Here is a 19,215-nt window from a genome sequence, read left to right on the forward strand (position 1 = left end):
TTGAAGAAATAGATTTCAAATAATATCTCCTCTCCAGACATAACCTACATACATTAGCAATTCAATTAACACTGATATGGGTAATATTTATTAGGCTCTTTTGAACATACAATCAACTAATTTAAGCCAAAATGATAACAAGAGTCAATGAAAATACGCAGTCAAAATAATGTGTTCTTGGCCGGCACCACGGCTCGCTAGGCTAATCCTCCGCCTGCAGCACCGGTACTCCAGGTTCCAGTCCCAGTTGGGGTGCCGGTTCTGTCCCAGTTGCCCCTCTTCCAGTCCAGCTCTCTGCTGTGGCCCGGGAGTGCAGTGGAGGATGGCCCAAGTGCTTGGGCCCTGCACCCGCATGGGAGACCAGGAGGAATCACCTGGCTCCTGGCTTCAGATCAGCACAGCGCACTGGCCATAGTGGCCAGTTAGGGGGTGAACCAACAGTTGAAGACCTTTCTCTCTGTCTTTCTCACTGCCTAACTCTGCCTGTCCAAAAAAAAAAAAGTGTTCTGTAAAGGGTTTTGGGTCTTCCCCAACAAACTGTTTATATTGGATAGTACTTGATTAGGGTCAGGTTTCGCCCAGTCAGGGTGATATGGGTATAAGTACTCAAAAAATAATTTCCAGTGGAGTTTGCCTTTACCTCCTCTCACATTACAAAGGAGACACATCATCGCACATCGTCATGCATGACGCTGCCCTTTCCCCGTGCACATTCTGGCTTCCTGACAACCTGGGCTTGGTGTGGCAGGAGTGCTGCCACCACCATCATTTTCAACTCCCTCCCCAGTACCCCCCATGCCCAAACACAACAATTCTTCAATAGCAACTGCTTCAATGAAGACTGAGGTGTTGAAAACTTCCCCTCAAAACGCTGAAAATTCTGACTGAAAAGAGAACTCTAAGTGTGATGGATCTCACTTCACTGCACAGACAGTAAGTGAAACACTGAATTTAAAATTTATTTCCAGGGTCGGCATTGTGGCGTAGCAGGTAAAGCTGTTGCCTGCAGGGCCGGCATCCCATAGGGGTGCCCGATCGAGTCCCTGCTGCACCTATTCCGATACAGCTCTCTGCTATGGCCTGGGAAAGCAGTACAAGATGGCCCAAGTCCTTGGGCCCCTGCACCATGTGGGAGACCCAGAGGAAGCTCCTGGCTCCTGGCTTCAGATCAGCGCAGCTCTGGCCATTGTGGCCATTTGGGGAGTGAACCAGCTGTTGAAGACCTCTCTCTCTCCCTCTCTCTCTCTCTGGCTCTATGTGTAACTCTGACTTTCAAATAAATAAATATTTTTAAAAGAATTAATTTCTGGTATGGACTGAAGTAGAGTTAATTAATTTTTAGGTATGTATGTTAACTATTCATAGATCTAAGCCTGTTTAGAGAAAATTCATTCTGATCATTCAATAGAAAAAAAGAACCAAGATCTCTTAAAACCAACTTCAGAGTTTAGTTTTCTTTTAAATCAAATAAAGGGGCTGGCACTGTGGCGCAGTGGGTTAACACCCTGGCCTGAAGTGCCGGCATCCCAAGTGGGCACTGGTTCGAGACACAGCTGCTCTACTTCCTGTCCAGCTCTCTGCTATGGCCCGGGAAAGCAGTAGTAAACCCACGTGGGAGACCGGGAAGAAGCACTTGGCTCCTGGCTTCAGATCAGCACAGCTCCAGCCATTGCGGCCAATTGGGGAGTGAACCATCAGAGGGAAGACCTCTCTCTCTCTCTCTCTGCCTATCCTCTCTCTGTGTAACTCTTTCAAATAAATAAATAAATAAATCTTTGAAAAAAAAATCAAAGAAAATAAATATTACTTTTCCTTCTGCTTAACACTGATAAATCTTAATATTAAGAACACATACAGGGGCTGGCCTGTATGTAAGTAAAGTAAAGTAGCAGGTTAAGCCTCTGCCTATGATGCCAGCATCCCACATGGGCACCAGTTAAAGTCCCAGCCGCTCCACTTCTGCTCCAGCTCCCTGCTAATGTCCTGAGAAAACAACAAAAGATGGCCCAAGTCCTTGGGCTTCTGCCACCCACATGGGAGACCCGGATGAAGCTCCTGGCTTCAGCCTGGCTTAGCAAGGGCCCTTATGGTCCTTTGGGGAGTGAACCTGAGGATGGGAAGACCTCTCGCTCTGTTTCTGGCTCTTTCTCTCTGTAATTCTTTCAAAACAAGGAAATAAATCTTTAAAAAACAAACAAAAAAAAGAACACATACAAATTGCTTTTTCTTGTCAGTAGAAAGCCGGTTCATTTCTTCTTTATCTGCTTTCATCTCCTCTTCGTTATACTGGAAGTCTCGAACAATGAATCTAAATTTGGGGGAAAAAAACACAAAATTGAGCACACCACAGGTAGCTGACCTGACACACTAAATAACACCAGCGGCCTTACTTGTTTTCTCTGGCTTTGTGCCTGAAGTCGTCAACCGCCTTCCTGAACAAGGTGACGTTACACAGGTAGCTGTCCTGGTCCTCCGACAGAACGCTGTGGAGGAAAGAAAACGGCCACGTGAAGCTCCGCACTGACTCCTCCCTTGCGTACCACAGGGAGAACCCGGCAACAGGGAGCAAGAGGAGTCAGGAGGGCAGAAGCACCCCGTCCGCACTGGCCCAGGCAGCTCATCTGCACCACCTCACACGCTGAAGACCCACAACAAGCGGTGGGGGGGTTTTGTGTGCGATGCCTTACTGCCCTCTCGTGCACGTACTTCTTACTAACAACAAAACATTCACTCAAAAGTAGAGTCCAACTCCAAGAATGACGCTTTTCTATCTACCTCAGTGCCAGGCTCATCTGTTTCCGGTGTCTCCTTGCCAAGCACTATCTTTGATCCTAAAGCCTGGTCTATTCTATTCTCTCTTCCTCTCTCCAGTCCCACAGGCCCTACTGAGGCCTGGCTTCTCCTTCCTAGATCTTTCCTATTCCTCCATCATTCATAAACACAGCTGCTCATAGAAGCCTCTGATAGATGCATTTGTATACATCTCAGGGATCCATTTTAGGCTTCAGAAAATTCTAGGGTCCGGTGCTGTGGGGCAGTGGGTTAACGCTCTGGCCTGCAGTGCCAGCACCCCATATGGGCGCCAGTTCTAATCACGGCTGCTCCTCTTCCAATCCAGCTCTCTGCTATGGCCTGGGAAAGCAGTAGAAGATGGCCCAGGTTCCTGGAACCCTTCAACCACATGGGAGACCCAAAAGAATCTCCTGGGCCCTGGCTTCGGATCGGCGCAGCTCCAACCGTTGCGGCCATCTGGGGAGTGAACCAGCGGATGGAAGATCTCTCTCTGTGTCTCCACCTCTCTCTATAACTCTTTCAAATAAATAATAAAAATAAATCTTAAAAAAAAATTTCTAGTAAGGTGGGAATTTCTATTCCGACACAGCTCCGGGCCACGCCAGAAAGATCTTTCTAGACACAACTGCCTGGAGATCTTAGTCATCATATGCGACATCTGCAGTGCCTTGGAGAAAAGGTCCTGCTTGGAAAGACAAACTATAAAGCTTATGCATAGCAGGGCGCTGATCTGGCTTTCAAAAATTACCCATAGCTCTGTACAGACACATGAGGGTACTTCAAAGAGTTCGTGGAAAATGCAGTTCAAAGTTTATTTTGGCACCAAAAAAACTGAAATCCATGCATGTAAGTGGTCTTCAAAAAAGCTCATGAGGACTGCATATTATGAAGACACTGCATGGAGTTCAATACTTCCACCCCAAAACAAACTCATCCATGGCTCCCACCTTCCATGAACTCTTTAAACGACCCTGTAACTCCAACAGGCGAGTCCTGTGAGGCTACATGCTCAGCTGCCCGCAGGGACGGCCTCAGGGTGGGTGTCTCTGCTCCTTTTTCTCTTCCTGTGATAGGGGTTTCTAATGTTGGCTTTGTGTTTTCCTACAACAGCTTTATTACGTGTCACTGATACACAGACAACCACACACATGTAACGTACACAACGTGAGGTCCAGACATGCACAAACACCCGGGAGACCGCAACAGTCAAGGTCAGAATCACACCAGTCATCTCCCACGGTCTCCTTGTGCCCCTCTGGTCCTGTTTCTTAACGTGGTACTTCTGACCTCAGAGAAATTAAGCTTTACAAAACTAAGGGAGCACTTGTGGAGTTTAAAGATAACTTTATTAAATAAAAAAAGAAAGAGAAAAAAGCAAGTTTGGTTTTTTCCCAGAAGCGTAAGAACTAATAGCCAGCTGAGGCAATCCAGAGGCCACTGTGACATGAACTGGCAGGACAGCTCTGAGAACTCACCCACTGCTCCTGCCCAGCTGCTCTGAGACCTGACCCACTACTCCTGCCCAGCAGTGAGGACCCCACCACAGTTCTGCCAGCAGCTGCCTTCAGGCATCCTGAGCACCAGCAACCCCAACACGCAGAGACACTTGGCGACTCTGGATTCGGACTGTTTAAGCCTCCTTCTAAATCGTGCCTTCTCAGCACTGGGGCTCCTGTTCCTTGTGCTTACTAGATCCAAAGCAAGGCAGCAACCAGGTGGACAGGGCTTCATAATGAAAACTTTTAATGATCTCTTGCCAAGATTGACTGAGCACAGGGCTGGCATTATGGCATAGCAGTAAAGCTACTGCCTGCATACTATATGGGCACCAGTTCGAGTCCTGACTGCTCCGCTTCTGAACCAGCTCCCTGCTGGCGCACCTGGGAAAGCAGCAGAGGACAGCCCAAGTGCTTGGGCCCCTGCACCCATGTGGGAGACCTGCAGGAAGCTCCAGGCTCCTGGCTTCAGCATGGCCCAGCCCCGGCTGTTGTGGCCATTTGGGGAGTGAACCTCTCTCTCCCCCTCTCTATCTGGAGCTCTGCCTTTCAAATAATAAATCTTACAAAAAAAAAAAAATTGAGTGATGTGTGCACTGGTTAAGATCAAAACAAATCCAAATGTAGATTCCCAGGCTTTTCAAGAGCCATTATATTCCACCACCACCACGTTGATCTTTTAAATGTATACACTATGCTCTTTTGAAGACCCTTTCAAAAGCATTTGCTGTATGGCAATGGGCAGAAAATTGATCACGCAGGTTCCTAACTGTCAGGTAGAGACCTGGGACACAGAAAAATCATGTGGTTTCCTCACAACCCTGATGTGAAAGAAGATCAAAACTCAGTCTTATATTATGACCAAATCCCACCTTCCTTAATAAGAAAAAAAAAATAAAAGCCAGTCGCATTTGTTCTTTCTCCCCAGGAAAAATACTTCCTAATGGCTTATAAAAAATAAGCTGGTCAGCGCCGCAGCTCAATAGGCTAATCCTCCACCTGTGGCGCCGGCACCCCGGGTTCTAGTCCTGGTCAGGGCGCCGGATTCTGTCCTGGTTGCCCCTCTTCCAGTCCAGCTCTCTGCTGTGGCCTGGGAGTGCAGTGGAGGATGGCCCAAGTGCTTGGGCCCTGCACCCGCATGGGAGACCAGGAGGAAGCACCTGGCTCCTGGCTTCGGATCAGCGAGGTGAGCCAGCCGCGGTACACCAGCAGCAGCGGCCACTGGGGGGTGAACCAATGGATAAAAGACTTTTCTCTCTGTCTCTCTCTCTCACTGTCCACTCTGCCCGTCAAAAAAAAATTTTTTTAAATAGAAAAAATAAGCTATGTGTCCTTAGTATAATGGACTTTTAGTCATTTAACAGGTACTGAGCCTCTGCAATGTGCCAAACGCTTGCTAGATACTAGGGATAAAAACTAAGGAGATACTGTGTCCTGATCTCAAGATAAGAATCTAACAAAGGAAACACATAAACAGGCAAGTACAGCCCAGCTGCAGTGCTGTAACAGGAGGTGAGTATAATATAGTGGGGAATGAAAAATTCTCTGTCATCAATCAAGAGTTTCACAAAAGAGATGATGCCAAGGAGAAATCTGGAAGACAGGCAAAAGAAAGAACATTCCAGAAAGAAAGCCATATGCAAATGAACACAGGTATGGGACAGCATGGTGAGATGGGGAAATGTCAGAAATACATCTAGCTTACGAGGGTCAAGGGTGCAATGTAGGGCGCACGTGTGCTCTGTGTGTGTGTGTGTGTGTGTGTGTGAGAGTTCAGGGGAGGCAGCAGAAGTGTGGAGGAACAGCAGAGTTTTCAACAGGGCAGTAACAGACTTGTATGTCACAAAGGTCAAGAATGACAGTGAAGGACCGATGAGGGGGAAATACTAGAGGAAAGGAGGCAGCTGCATGAGATTACAATGGTTTCAGCAAGGGATGAAGGAGTTCAAACTGTAGCAGCATCAGTGGGTTTGGGGGCTGGGATAATTAAAATAAACTGAACCATAGGAAACTGTGGATTTTTGACCTACAAATCAGCAGTTTCATATGCTGCGGCCACATACTATGGAAGGTTGAAGAGGGGGAGGGAGGAAAATGAGGAAGAAGAGCCCAAAATGACTGACTACAGTGCGTTTGGTTTGGCTAGCTAGGCAGATGCTGCTGCCATACACTGCAATGCAAATGAACTGTCTGAGGCTGAGATTGGGGTGATCATGTTGGTTACCTGGGGAACATCCCATGAAGAGGTCTAGTAGGAACCTGGGGTGGGTGAGCATGAAGCTACGTGGATAAGACAGGCTACAGGTGGAATTTTTGGAGTCCTAAAACTAGGTGGAGGTGAGAGTCACGGATGTGGTTGAAACAGCACTGACAGGACACACTGTCCCCATGGGAGAAAAGAGCCTAAGTCTGAAATGGCCAGTAATCAAGGCTCCTAGAGTCTTGCTAGCTCATCAAGCAGCTGGGGTACAGAAGCCAGGAGACTGCACTCTGTATTAACTTGGGATGTGATCTGCAGAGCTGGAGGCACTGGTGAAGTAGGCTTACGTATGAGCAGGAGTCCAGGCTCTGCAAGAGAAACAGGGCCAAAACCACCTCCTAGCTGGACTCTTCAGCTTCTTCTGGAACTCTAGGCTGCTGAACCACTATGAGTTGGTGGTACTTTTCCAACACCAGAGAAAAGGCAAATGTTAACCAGTAAATTGACCCAGACTATTTTATCAAGCAAAAGTAGACAGTAAAAAAAAAAAAAAAGTTTTTAAAGGCAAACTGGTAATTCTGAAAGTATAAGCAAGAAAGCATCTCTGAGCAGTATTCCAACACAAAGAAGCAGAACAGAAACCCACTCTCCAACCCCTTGGCCACAACCTTGACATGACATTTATATACATCTCTGCATTTGGCCACACATTAATAATGGCAATATTTCAAACTGTCCAATCTTTAAAGACATACATGGGCTATTTTACTAACAGGTTTTATATATTTCAAAAATGAAATAATTTCTCTTAGGTTTCAGGATGGTATTTGTCCAACTATTCTTCTACCTCGAAATTCCACTTTTCATCTGCACCACTGCCAGGAGCAAATCACTCAAGTACTATGCTGAAAATGAACAAGTGATACCACCTATAGTCAACTGACTTAATCTGTATAAAGCACAATGACTAGCACACAGCAACTGCTCAAAAATGCAGCTGTGATAAGCAAAAATATCCAGCATCTAGTCACAGACTTCTTTTCTTAATAGCGGACAGTTGCAGACTAATTCATCGAAGCCCATTTTGCCTACATGAACTACACATCTCTGTATGGTGCTGGCTAAGCTGGTACTATGGTTTCTTTGACTCAATTTAAACAGATTGGGTTTGAGTCAGTGATTTCAAATGTACTCTGAGCTTAGGAATAGGTAAACAGATGTTTTCATGGAGTGAGGTAGGGCTGGGAACTGAGACAGTAAATTTGGGCCCACTGAACCAGCCTGGCAATCTGACATAAGCTGTGTCCACCTTTGGGGAACACTGTGTAAAGGGGGTCATCATTCTCTCTCTCTTTTTTTAAAGATTTATTTTATTTATTTGAAAGACAGAGTTAACAGAGAGAGGTAGAGACAGAGAGAGAGGTCTTCCATCCACTGGTTCACTCCCCAGTTGGCTGCAACTGCCGGAGCTGCACCGATCTGAAGCCAGGAGCCAGGAGCTTCTTCCAGGTCTCCCACATGGGTGCAGGGGCCCAAGGACTTGGGCCATCTTCTACTGCTTTCCCAGTCCACAGCAGAGAGCTGGATCAGAAGAGGAACAGCTGAGACTAGAACTAGTGCCCACATGGGATGCCAGTGCTTCAGGCCAGGGCATTAACCCATTGCACCACAGCGCTGGTCCCCGGGTCCTCACTCTCATCTTTCACTTGCCTGCCAGATGCAAAGCGAAACCTCCAGTGCCGTACCACAGGTAAGAAGATGTTATCCATTAGGATGAACAGAGGAAGTGAAAAACTAGTATCAAGATGCAATAGTCTTTGGTTTACCATGGGAAGAAAGGAAGGTACCCCAATGTGGGTAAAAATCTTCATGATGGGCAGAGATTTGCAGTTCATTTTTCAAAGACCAACATTTGTGAAACTGTATTATCTGGTATTTTGTATACTCTACCAAGCCTTACATTAACATTGTAACGCACACAGGGAAGGTGCTATACAAAGAAAATGAGGCCTAGAGAGGTTAAGACCTACCCAGGTCACACAGCAAGTCAGTAGCAGAACCAGCAACAGAACTCACATCCCTGGGTCCAGGGTTCTTCCCACCACACTAAGCTACCTTCCTGTATGACAAATGAAGCTGGGAAAGAAATTACTTCGTGGGCCGACCTTACTAATCCCAGCTCTTCCCTCTCCCCTGTGCCTTCCTGCACAGGGCTGCCTTGTCTTGAGGCATACACATACAGAACCACCTTGAGCCAAACAGGACACTGTATCCCATATCTTCACAAAAGTCATCTCACGTGGCAATGCCAGCATACGTGACACAGAATCATATTCAAAGTGACACAGAACAGTGTTCAAAGAGAATAGAGCCCTGGGGTTCTAGCCCTAACTCTGTCACTGGACACTTAGACAATCACACAGTTAGACACCTATGCATTTTGATATCCTTATGATAACCTGCCCAAACTGTTTCACACTGTTACAAAAAAAAATTAGACAAATGCATATTAAATCCATGAAAAAAGTTTTTGAATAAGTGGTTTTGCTCATTAAAGAACATATAGGTTAGGTAAACCTATGCTCCAAGTGACAGTGAACATCTGGAGATCAACAGTGCATACTAGCAGCCACGCTGGCCTCCTTCCTTCACGTGGTAAATGAGGCGTCATAGGCACACACAGGGCATGCAGTAAGTGGTAAATGAAGAACTGTCAGAAGGCAGCATAATGCAGTAGAGAAGGTACCACACCAGACATGTGGGTTCTAGTTCTAGCCCTGCCACTGTGAGGTGTGGGACTTGGGGCAAACTCCTTCAGCCTGCTGGCCTCAACTTCTATGTCTATAAATGGAAATGGGCCAGACTGGGCCAAATCGCTTCCAGGTCTAAAATGATGATGATGAGAGCTAATAAAACTCACTTAAAAGGTGAAAATAATGGTTCTAACACTGCAAAAGATACTTCCTAATCCAACATCCAAACTATGAAGGAGTTCTAGGAAATAAATGGTTATACAAAGACCACTACTTACTTGCTAGACCTTGGAACTACCATTTCAGCTAGTGTTTCATACTGCTTAATCCAGTCATTATGGTTTAACCTGCAGAAAAGGTACAGTAAGCATTAGAAAAGAAAAAACAAGTCCTTGTCCTGCCATACCCAGGAAAAGGAAAAAAAAAATATGAGAAAGACAGAAAATTGGCTACTATGAGTACTCCTCAAATCCATGCCAAAAAAAAAAAAAAAAAACAAAACAAAACAAGAAACCCACTGAGACTGAGTTTCAAATACAATGAGTGAAGCAGCAATACAGATCACCAGCTGGTTATGTCCTGTAACTATTGCTAAAGAGGCACATCCTAGACTAAGTTTGGAAAGGAAGTACAGCACAGTACGGACTCAATTCTTTTCCAAGTGTGTGGCTGGTATGTTGTTATTTTTTTTTAAAGCATCCCTGAAATCACTATCACTTCTATTCAGTGCCCATTATGAAGGGTTAAATAAAACTGTATTTCCAGAAGGCACAGAGTGGGAGCAGGTAATGAGTAAATGAAGTAACAGTAAACTATGTGCCACAGAACACTGCAATAACCTTCTCTAGAGGCCACTGGTTAGAAGGGACGTGGGGAGAGACAATGGTTGAGATTGATTTATTCATTTTATTTTGAAGGACATCACTCCTGTACTCATAAAGACAAAGTATATATATCCCTATCCCATCTACTAGTTCACTCTTCAAATGCCTGCAACAAGGGGGACTGGGCCAACCAGAAGCCAGGAGCTCAATCTGGGCCTCCCATATGCATGTCAGAGATCAACCGCTTGAACCATCACTGTTACCGAAGTCGCATTAGCAAGAAGCTAGAATCTGGATTGCCAGCCAGGCCTCAAACCTAGTCACTACAAAAGAGATGCAAGTATCCAAGTAGCACCTTAACCACTAGAAATTTAAAATGAAGAATTACAGGTTGGAGCATTTGGTCCACTGGTTAAACTATCAGTTAGGATGCCCATATCAGAGCGCCTAGGTTTGATTCTCAGCTCCAGCTCCTAAACCCAGCTTCTTGCTAATGCAGCCTGGGAGACAACAGTGATAACTAAAGTAGTTGGGTTCCTGGGCCGGCACTGTAGCATAGTGGGTAAAGCCACCATCTGCAGCGCTGGTATCCCATATGGGCTCTGGTTCAAGACCCAGCTGCTCCATTTCCAATCCAGTTCTATGCTATGTTAGATGCTCCCCAGATGGTTGCAACAGCTGGAGCTGAGCTGATCCGAAGCCAGAAGCCAGGAGCTTCTTACGGGTTTCCCACATAGGTGCAGGGGCCCAAGGAGTTAGGCCACCTTCCATTGTTCTCCCAGGCCATAACAGAGAGCTGGATCGGAAATGGAGCAGCTGGGTCTCGAACCAGAACACATATGGGATACTGACACTGCAGACGGCAGACTTACCCACTATGCCACAACACTGGCCCCAATAAATAAATCTAAAAAAAAAGAAAAAAGAAAAAAAGAAAGAAAGAAATAGTTGAATTCCTGCTACCCAGGCAGGGGGTCCGGATTGACTTCCTGGCTCTCACCTGACCAAATCTCAGCTATTGTGGGCACTTTGAGAATGAACCAGTAGATGGAAGCACTCTCTCAAATAAATAATAGGGAAAACAAGGAACTAGTTGTTTGTAGGCCAGGATAAAGAATAATTTACTAGGGGACTGGTCTTGTGGTGTAGTAGGTTAAGCCTCCACTTGTGATGCCAGTATCCCCCATGGGCACCAGTTCAAGACCCAGCCGGCTCCATTTCTGATCCAGCTACCTGCTAATGTACTGGGAAGGCAGTGGAAGATGGCCCAGGTACTTGGGCTCCTGTATCCACATGGGAAACTCTAGGAGCTTTGGCCTGGCCCAGTCCTGGTCATTGTGACCATTTGGGGAGTAAACCAGTGGATGGAAGATCTCTCCCTGTCTCTCCCTCTTTCTCTCACCATCTCTGCCTCTCGAATAAATAAATAAATCTTTAAAAAAGGGAAAAAATTATGCACGAATTGCCAATTTTTTGCGCCCACATAAACTTATCTTTCATTTCTGTTTTTCCACTAATCTGCCTATACATGTTTTAAGGTTTCATTTTATCAGGATTAACTATGGCCAAATGTTAATTACCACAAAAGGCCTAATCTAAAGGAAATTTACAGGAGCTATCTAATCCAGGGGTCAGCAAACTGTGCCCATAGCCTATTTTTGTACATAATATTTTATTAAAATTCAGCCACACTCATTTGTTTACTTTTTATCTATGACTGCTTCAGGTTCATGGTAGAGTTGAGTAGTTGCAACAGAGATCATACAGCTTACAAAAACTAAAATACAATGTGGCTATTTCCAGAAAAAAAATTGTTAGCCCCTAGTCTAATCCATTTTTTGTTTCTTAAAGGGCTTAATGTATCATAATCTGTCAAAGATTTTTCAGAAATGCAAGCCTAAAGACCTCCCTATTTAGAAAACTTTTAAATCTGTATTTTAAAAAGCCCAACACTTTAGAATTACTTAATTTCTTAATGAGCCAAACCTACAAAATTGCTAAATTTGATTTGGAATCTTAATTTATAATTGATATCTCATTACCAGATAAAGAACTGAATTTTAATTTGCCTCACGAGTAAATGTTGGTTGACAGAATGAATGACATGGTTATATTCCTTTTATACTTGGGTTTCATGAATATCTTCAAATGGCAATATTCGATACTACATTTATAGTTTAACAAGTCAAACTTTTTGCAACAGACGCACTTGGGAACCACCACCAGCAATGTGACGAGATACTCGGAATCAAGAACAAAGTCATCCTTCTTCACAATTTCCGCCAGACTCCTAGTTAGCAGGCTCCCTCTAAGGATAAGAAATAAGTCATTAGGCTGATAACCAGATGCTTGTGCAACACAAGCAGAAAAACACATACCACATACACATCTCCAGAGAGGGATTAACCTTGGTTAACATTTTACTTTAAAAGTCAACATTTATATCTCACCCCTGCAATCAAAGAAATGTCAACATGAATCGAAATTTGCCTTTAATGTCTACCTTTGGGTTTGCTTTAATTATTACTACTCAGCTCTTCTCTCGATTACATATATATTGACCAGGAAAGTGCTATGCAACAGGTAACAATTAAAGTCTATTTCGTCATGATTATAAAATGTCATTTAAGCACAATCTTTGGTTTCCCCTCCTCTCTCTGATACCAGGCAATTTTGGTTAGTTGACCCAATATTCAACTCTCAAATCAGTTTTCATTTGGTCTTCCAGTACCAATCTTTCCATAATGAATATTTCTTGCCCCATTTGTATCACTGCCAATATCCAATCAACTTTCCCTCTGAGATGTGACTGTAAAATGTGAATAGTTCCATGCTTAAAGCTATGCCTCTAGTAGTCATCCTACAAGGAGATCAACCAAAAAAAAGAGTCCTAATTGAACAAAAATCTAATGTGTGAAAAATCTAAACTTAGGAAACAGATAACGTAGGGAATAATTATTGCATCATAAAAGGATTTTTTTATAGAGTTATTTTAAGCAACAGGTAATCCCTCCGCAATTAAACTATGATTTTATTTAAAACAATTATTTTACACAATTTTCAGTGAAATATAAAATGGATAAAGGTATAAACCAGGAGCCAGTTCACAGGTATTACTTATGAAATAAGCACAGTAAGTCACATTTGTTTTCATTAATCTGAAGTCTTCATATTTATCTTAATGAACTTGTCTTTATGAAATAAATACCATCTTGATCATAAAAACCTAATAAATCCTAATAGTATTTCATACAGTGCACGCTAGTGTGCTTCCCAAAGTCCTAATATTCACATAAATAGGATTCACTTACGCATTCTTTCGCTCCAAATTCTGAAGATTCCCTTTCAGGTTATTGTACGCAGATGCTCGAGATTTCAGGTCATTATCAATTTGAGTTACTCCCTTCAAAAAAGAAGAACATATACAATATTTCCCTTAGTCTGCCATTAGTAATGTAATTAAAACAGCTGAACTTTAACTTTTATAGAAAGCACCACTAAGTTTCTAATAAGTGATATTCTATAATTTTAAAAGCATAACTTTGAATAGTCATTTAAAAAATCATTTCATTATAATATGATCTGCATGTGCATCTTTTCTACCAAAAATATCACTTTAGTTCACATATTTTAATTATTACTATGTTTTTAACATTTATTTTTACTTATTTGAAATTTACTTATATATTAGATATAACATATAATAATATCATATAATATGTATATTTATATTTATGTATTTGAAAGGCAGAGTGACAGGGAGACACCAGAGAGAGAAAGAGGTCTTCCATCTGCTAGTTCACTCCCCTGATGACCACAACGGGCCCGGACACATCTGGGCCAAGCCCAAGCCAGGAGCCAGGAACTCCATAAGGGTCTCTTCTCCCACATGGGTGCTTCCCCAGAGGCATTAGCTAAGAGCTGAACTGGAAGTAGAGCAGTCGGGACTCTGAACGGGTTCTCTGATATGGGATGCTGGTGTTGTCAGCAGTAGCTTAAACACTCCATCACAACGCTGGCCCCTAAATTACTTTTTAAGTCATGTAAACTGAACCTAGGCCACTGGGTTTAGAGATTACTAACTGAAAGACTTAATAATTTATAAGGCTGCAGGATATATTTCCAAAAGGAACTAAATTACATAGGGAGTTTCATTGTTACAAACTCCTCTATTACTACACAAAATATATTTCCAATGAAATTAAAATTGTGGTTGAATTTACTTAAAATTTTACAGAACCTGATTTTTTCAGGACAGGACTGAAACTACTATTTCGAGAGAAAATGCAAAGTATACTTAACAATCGAGGAACTGGTTTCAACGCCATGCTATGATTCCTGGCTGTGCAGCTGTAACTTGTCACTTGACCTCTCTGAGTCTAACTTCCTTATCCAACTACACTAGTATCAGGAAGCAATTAAATCCTTGATAAGGATCAAAAGAAAATAAGACTGAGTCACAGTAAAAGCACCACTTGTTATTATCAAACTACTCATTTTCTTTAAATTGTAAAATGTTAAAATCTTTGATAGTCTATTCATTTACAATTAACTATATACACATATGTGTGTATATATAAATAAATAAATAAATATATATATATATATATATATATAATACCATACAAAATAAAGTAACTAGCAACTGAGGAAGGTCTCTCTAATAATTTAAAACCATACTTTCTGCGTGCGAGGCAGATCACTAAGGATACTGGCAAACAATGAATCCAGGGCAGGACTGGTTCTAGCCCAGCATAATAAAGCTAGTATCACAACAGGGCAAGTCATAGGAACTTTTTGGTTTTCAAAATATATAAAATTATGTGGACATCATATCTGTAGTCCAATAAGTGGAAAACAGTGCTATGTCTTTAAAAACAACAATGTACCTACCTTAATTAAAAAGTATTTTTTGCTTAAAAAAAAAAAATGCTGTTAAGGCTTCAATAAGTTGCAAACTTCTGACTGGTGGAAGGGCCTGCCTCAGTCTCAATGGCTGCTTACTGACCACGGCAGTGCTTGTTGAAGGCTGGGGTGGCTGCGGCAATTTCTTAAAATAAGACAATAATAGGGACCGGTGCTGTGGCACAGTGGGTTAACGCCCTGGCCTGAAGTGCCGGCATCCCATATGGGCACCGGTTCTAGTCCTGGCTACTCCACTCTGATCCAGCTCTCTGCTATTGCCTGGGAAAGCAGTAGAAGATGGCCCAAGCCCTTGGGCCCCTGAACCCTTACGGGAGACCCAGAAGAAGCTCCTGGTTCCTGGCTTCGGATCAGTGCAGCTCCGGCCATTGTGGCCAATTGGGGAGTGAACCAGTGGATGGAAGACCTCTCTCTCGCTCCCTCTCTCTCTGCCTCTCCTCTCTCTGTGTAACTCTGACTTTCAGGTAAATAAATATTTTTTTAAAAAAAGAGAGACAATAGCCGGCGCCGCGGCTCACTAGGCTAATCCTCCGCCTGTGGCGCTGGCACCCCAGCTTCTAGTCCCAGTTGGGGCACCAGATTCTGTCCCGGTCGCTCCTCTTCCAGTCCAGCTCTCTGCTGTGACCCAGGAAGGCAGTGGAGGATGGCCCAAGTCCTTGGGCCCTGCACCCGCATGGGAGACCAGGAGAAGCACCTGGCTCCTGGCTTTGGATCAGCACGGTGCGCCAGCTGCAGCGCGCCGGCTGCAGCACACCGGCCGCAGCGGCCATTGGAGGATGAACCAACGGAAAAAGGAAGACCTTTCTGTCTCTCTCTCACTGTCTACTCTGCCTGTTTAAAGAAAAAAGAGAGAGAGACAATAAAAGTTTGCCACATGCACTCACTCATCCTGACACATTTTTCTGTATCATTCAAGGCTGCTTGGTCGCATTTTATGCACAGTGGGACTTCTTTCAAACCTGGAGTCAGTCTTCCCAAACCTTGTCACTACTTTCAACTGAGTTCAGCTAATATTCTGAATCCTTTGTTGCCCTCTCCACAGTGGCCCCAGCATCTTCTGCAGAGTCTATTTTCTTTGCTTATCCCTAGAAGCAACCCCTCGCCCACTGAAGACTGGTCCTGAGACTGCAGCAACGCAGCCAGCTCTTCGGGCTCCCTTTCCAGTGTCAGCTCTCCTGCTATCTCCACCACATCTGTAGCTATTTCCTCCACTGAGTCTCAGACCACTCAGAGTCATGCATGAAGGCTGCAATTCACATCTTTCAAACTCATTAATGTTCATAACGCGACTTCTTCTCATGAATCACAAATGTTCTTAATGGCTTCTGGAATGGTGACTTCTCCTGAAGAAAAGTCTTCAATTTACTTTGCTTAGATCCTTCAGAGGATCTAAGCTGTCTGTGACAGCTATAGCCTTATGACATGTATTTCTTAAGTAATAAGACTTGAAGGTCAAAATTACTCTTTGATCCAAGAGATACACAATGGATGCTGTGTCAGCAGGCATGAAAACATTAATCCTGTGGTACACATCCCTATCAAAATCCTTGGGTTTGCAAGTGCATTGTCAGCGAGCAGTAATATTTTGAAAGGAATCTTTCTCTGAGTAGCTTGTGGTGGGCTTGAAATATTCAGTAAACCATGCTACGTACAGATGTGCTGTTACTCAAGCTCTGCTGTTTCATGTAGAGAGCACAGGCAGAGTCGATTTAGTGTAATTCGTAAGGGCTCCAGGATTTTCAGAATGGTAAACACTGGATTCGACATTAAGTCACCAGGCACATTAGCCTCTAACAAGAAGAGCCCACCTGTCCTTTGAAGCTTCAGCTATCAAAGTCCTACGCGGCATCTTCTTCCAGTCTTAGGTTGTTATGTATACACTGAAAACCGGTTGTTCAACGTGGCTACCTTCATCAAAGATGGCAGCCAGATCTTCTGGATAACTTGCTGCAGCTTCACCCTGAGTATCTACTGTTTCATCCTGCATTTTCAGAAATGGCAACAGCTTCTCCCCTTGAATCTTATGAACCTCCTCTGCTAACTGCGAACTTTTCTTCTACAGCTTCCTCATTCCCTCAGCTCTCTCAGAATTGAAGAGAGCCAAGGTTTTGTTCTGGATTAGGTTTTGGCTTAAGAGAATCTTATAGCTCATTTGATCTTCTGTCCAGGCCATTAAAACTTTGTTCATATCAGCAACAAGGCTATTTTGTTTCCCTCTCTGCCTTCTTTTAAAAAAAGATTTATTTTAGGGGCCAGCACTGTGGCAAAGCCAGTTAAGCCAACACCTGTGACATCAGTATTCCGTATGGGTACTGGTTTAATTCCTGGCTGCTTCCACTTCCAATCCAGCTTCCTACCAATGTAGCTGGGGAGGCAGCAGAAAATGGCCCACGTGCTTGGGCCCCTGCACCCACATCTGGAGACCCAGAAGAAGCTCTGGCTCCTGGCTTCAGCCTGGCCTAGCCCTGGCTGTTGCAGCCATTTGGGGAGTAAACCAGCAGATGAAGATCTGTCTCTGCCACTGTCTGTAAGCCTATCTTTCCAAAAAAAAAAAAAAAAGATTTATGCTATTCATTTGAAAGGCAGAATTAGAGAGAGGGAGAGGCAGAAGAGGGAAATCTTTCATCTGCTGGTTTCCATCCTCTGCTTTCTCAAGTGCAATCGCAGGGAGCTAGATCAGAAGTGGAGCAGCCAGGAGTCAAACCAGTGCCCATATGGGATACTGGCACTGCAGCCGGTGGCTTAACTTGCCATGCCACAGTGCCATTTATGTGTTCACTAGAACAGGACTTTTAATTTCCTTCAAGAACTTTTCCTTTGCATTCACAACTTGGCAAATAGGCCTAAGAATCCTAGCTTTGGGCCTATCTCAGCTTTGACATGCCTTCCTCACTAAGCTTCATCACTTCTAGCTTTTCACTTCAGTGACCACAAGCTGGAATATTATAGGGTTGTGTGTGTGTGTGTGTGTGTAAGATTTATTTGCAAGGCAGAGTTAACTGAGGGAGAGACAGGGATCCTCCATTCACTAGCACTAGCTTAATCCCCAATGCCCTCAACAGCCAGGGTTGGGCCAGGTTGAAACAAGGAGCCCAGAACTCCATCCAGGTCTCCCACATGGGTGCAGCGGCTCAAGTACTTAGGCCATCACCTGCTGCCTTCCTAGGTGCACTAGCAGAAATTTGGATCTGAAGTGCAGCAGCCAGGACTTAAACCAGCACTCTGATATGGGATGCAGGTCTCCCAGGTGGCAGCTTAACTTGCTGTGCCACACCTGCCATCACTATAGGGCCTACTTTCAATACTGTTGTGTCTCAGGGAATAGGATGTCCTGAGGAAAGGGAGGGAGATGGGAACAGCAAGCAGGTGTTAAGAATCAGAACACACACTTGGGGCTGGTATTGTGGCACAGCAGGTTAAAACCCTGGCCTGAAGCCCCGGCATCCCATATGGACGCCATTCTAGTCCCGGCTGCTCCTCTTCCAATCCAGCTCTCTGCTATGGCCTGGGAAAGCAGTGGAAGATGGCCCAACTCCTTGGGCCCCTGCACCCATGTGGAAGACCCAGAAGAAGCTCCTGGCTTTGGATCTGCACAGCTCCGTCATTGTGGCCATCTAGGGAGTGAGCCAGTGGATGCAAGACCTCTCTCTCTGTCTCTACCTCTCTCTGTAACTCTGAATTTCAAATAAAAAAAAAGAATCAGAACACACAACATTTATGGACTTATATGGCAAGGTTTTTGGCACCCCAAAATAATTATAATGCTGACATCAAAAATCACTAATCACCAAAACAGACATAACAGCAATGAAAAAGTGTGAAATATTGTGAGAATTACCAAAATATGACACAGAGACACGAAGTGAGTTTATATTGTTGGATAAATGGCTTGACACAGTGTTGCCAGACACCTCTGATTTGTAAAAATCACAATGCTTACAAAGTACACTGACGCAAAGAACAACAAACAAGGGCCACCTGCAGGTCCTTGATTGCTTGTCTCATTATAGTTTCTGTTGAGACCTTCATATTCTCTTTCAGACTCAAGAACTTCTCAATATAAAATGAGTTCTTCACCTAGAGGGTTCACGGGTGGGCTTCAGGGTGATTTATTCCCTGAACACTATCCACACAACCATGAGGAACATGTAAATAGGCATTTTTCTGGGCAAAGGCTCAACACCAACAGAAGGGGTCAGAGAACTCATCAAAGTTTAATGTTTGAG

At 44.0% G+C, this 19,215-nt stretch overlaps 1 protein-coding gene across 2 annotated transcripts in view; it reads right to left on the reverse strand.

Annotated features, from left to right (window-relative positions):
* ATP6V1C1 (ATPase H+ transporting V1 subunit C1) overlaps positions 1–19,215 on the reverse strand; it is a 64,649-nt gene that overhangs the window by 6,971 nt on the left and 38,463 nt on the right. For both annotated transcript variants that reach the window (XM_062188152.1, XM_062188153.1), the window contains exons 6-10: positions 13,378–13,469; positions 12,276–12,374; positions 9,521–9,589; positions 2,391–2,483; positions 2,215–2,308 (exon numbers count right to left, since the gene is read on the reverse strand). In XM_062188152.1, the coding sequence (XP_062044136.1) occupies positions 2,215–2,308; positions 2,391–2,483; positions 9,521–9,589; positions 12,276–12,374; positions 13,378–13,469 (447 nt within the window). The remainder of the gene's footprint in view (positions 1–2,214; positions 2,309–2,390; positions 2,484–9,520; positions 9,590–12,275; positions 12,375–13,377; positions 13,470–19,215) is intronic.

This window comes from Lepus europaeus, chromosome 4 (assembly GCF_033115175.1).
Source record: "Lepus europaeus isolate LE1 chromosome 4, mLepTim1.pri, whole genome shotgun sequence".
In the NCBI taxonomy this organism is placed as follows: domain Eukaryota; kingdom Metazoa; phylum Chordata; class Mammalia; order Lagomorpha; family Leporidae; genus Lepus; species Lepus europaeus.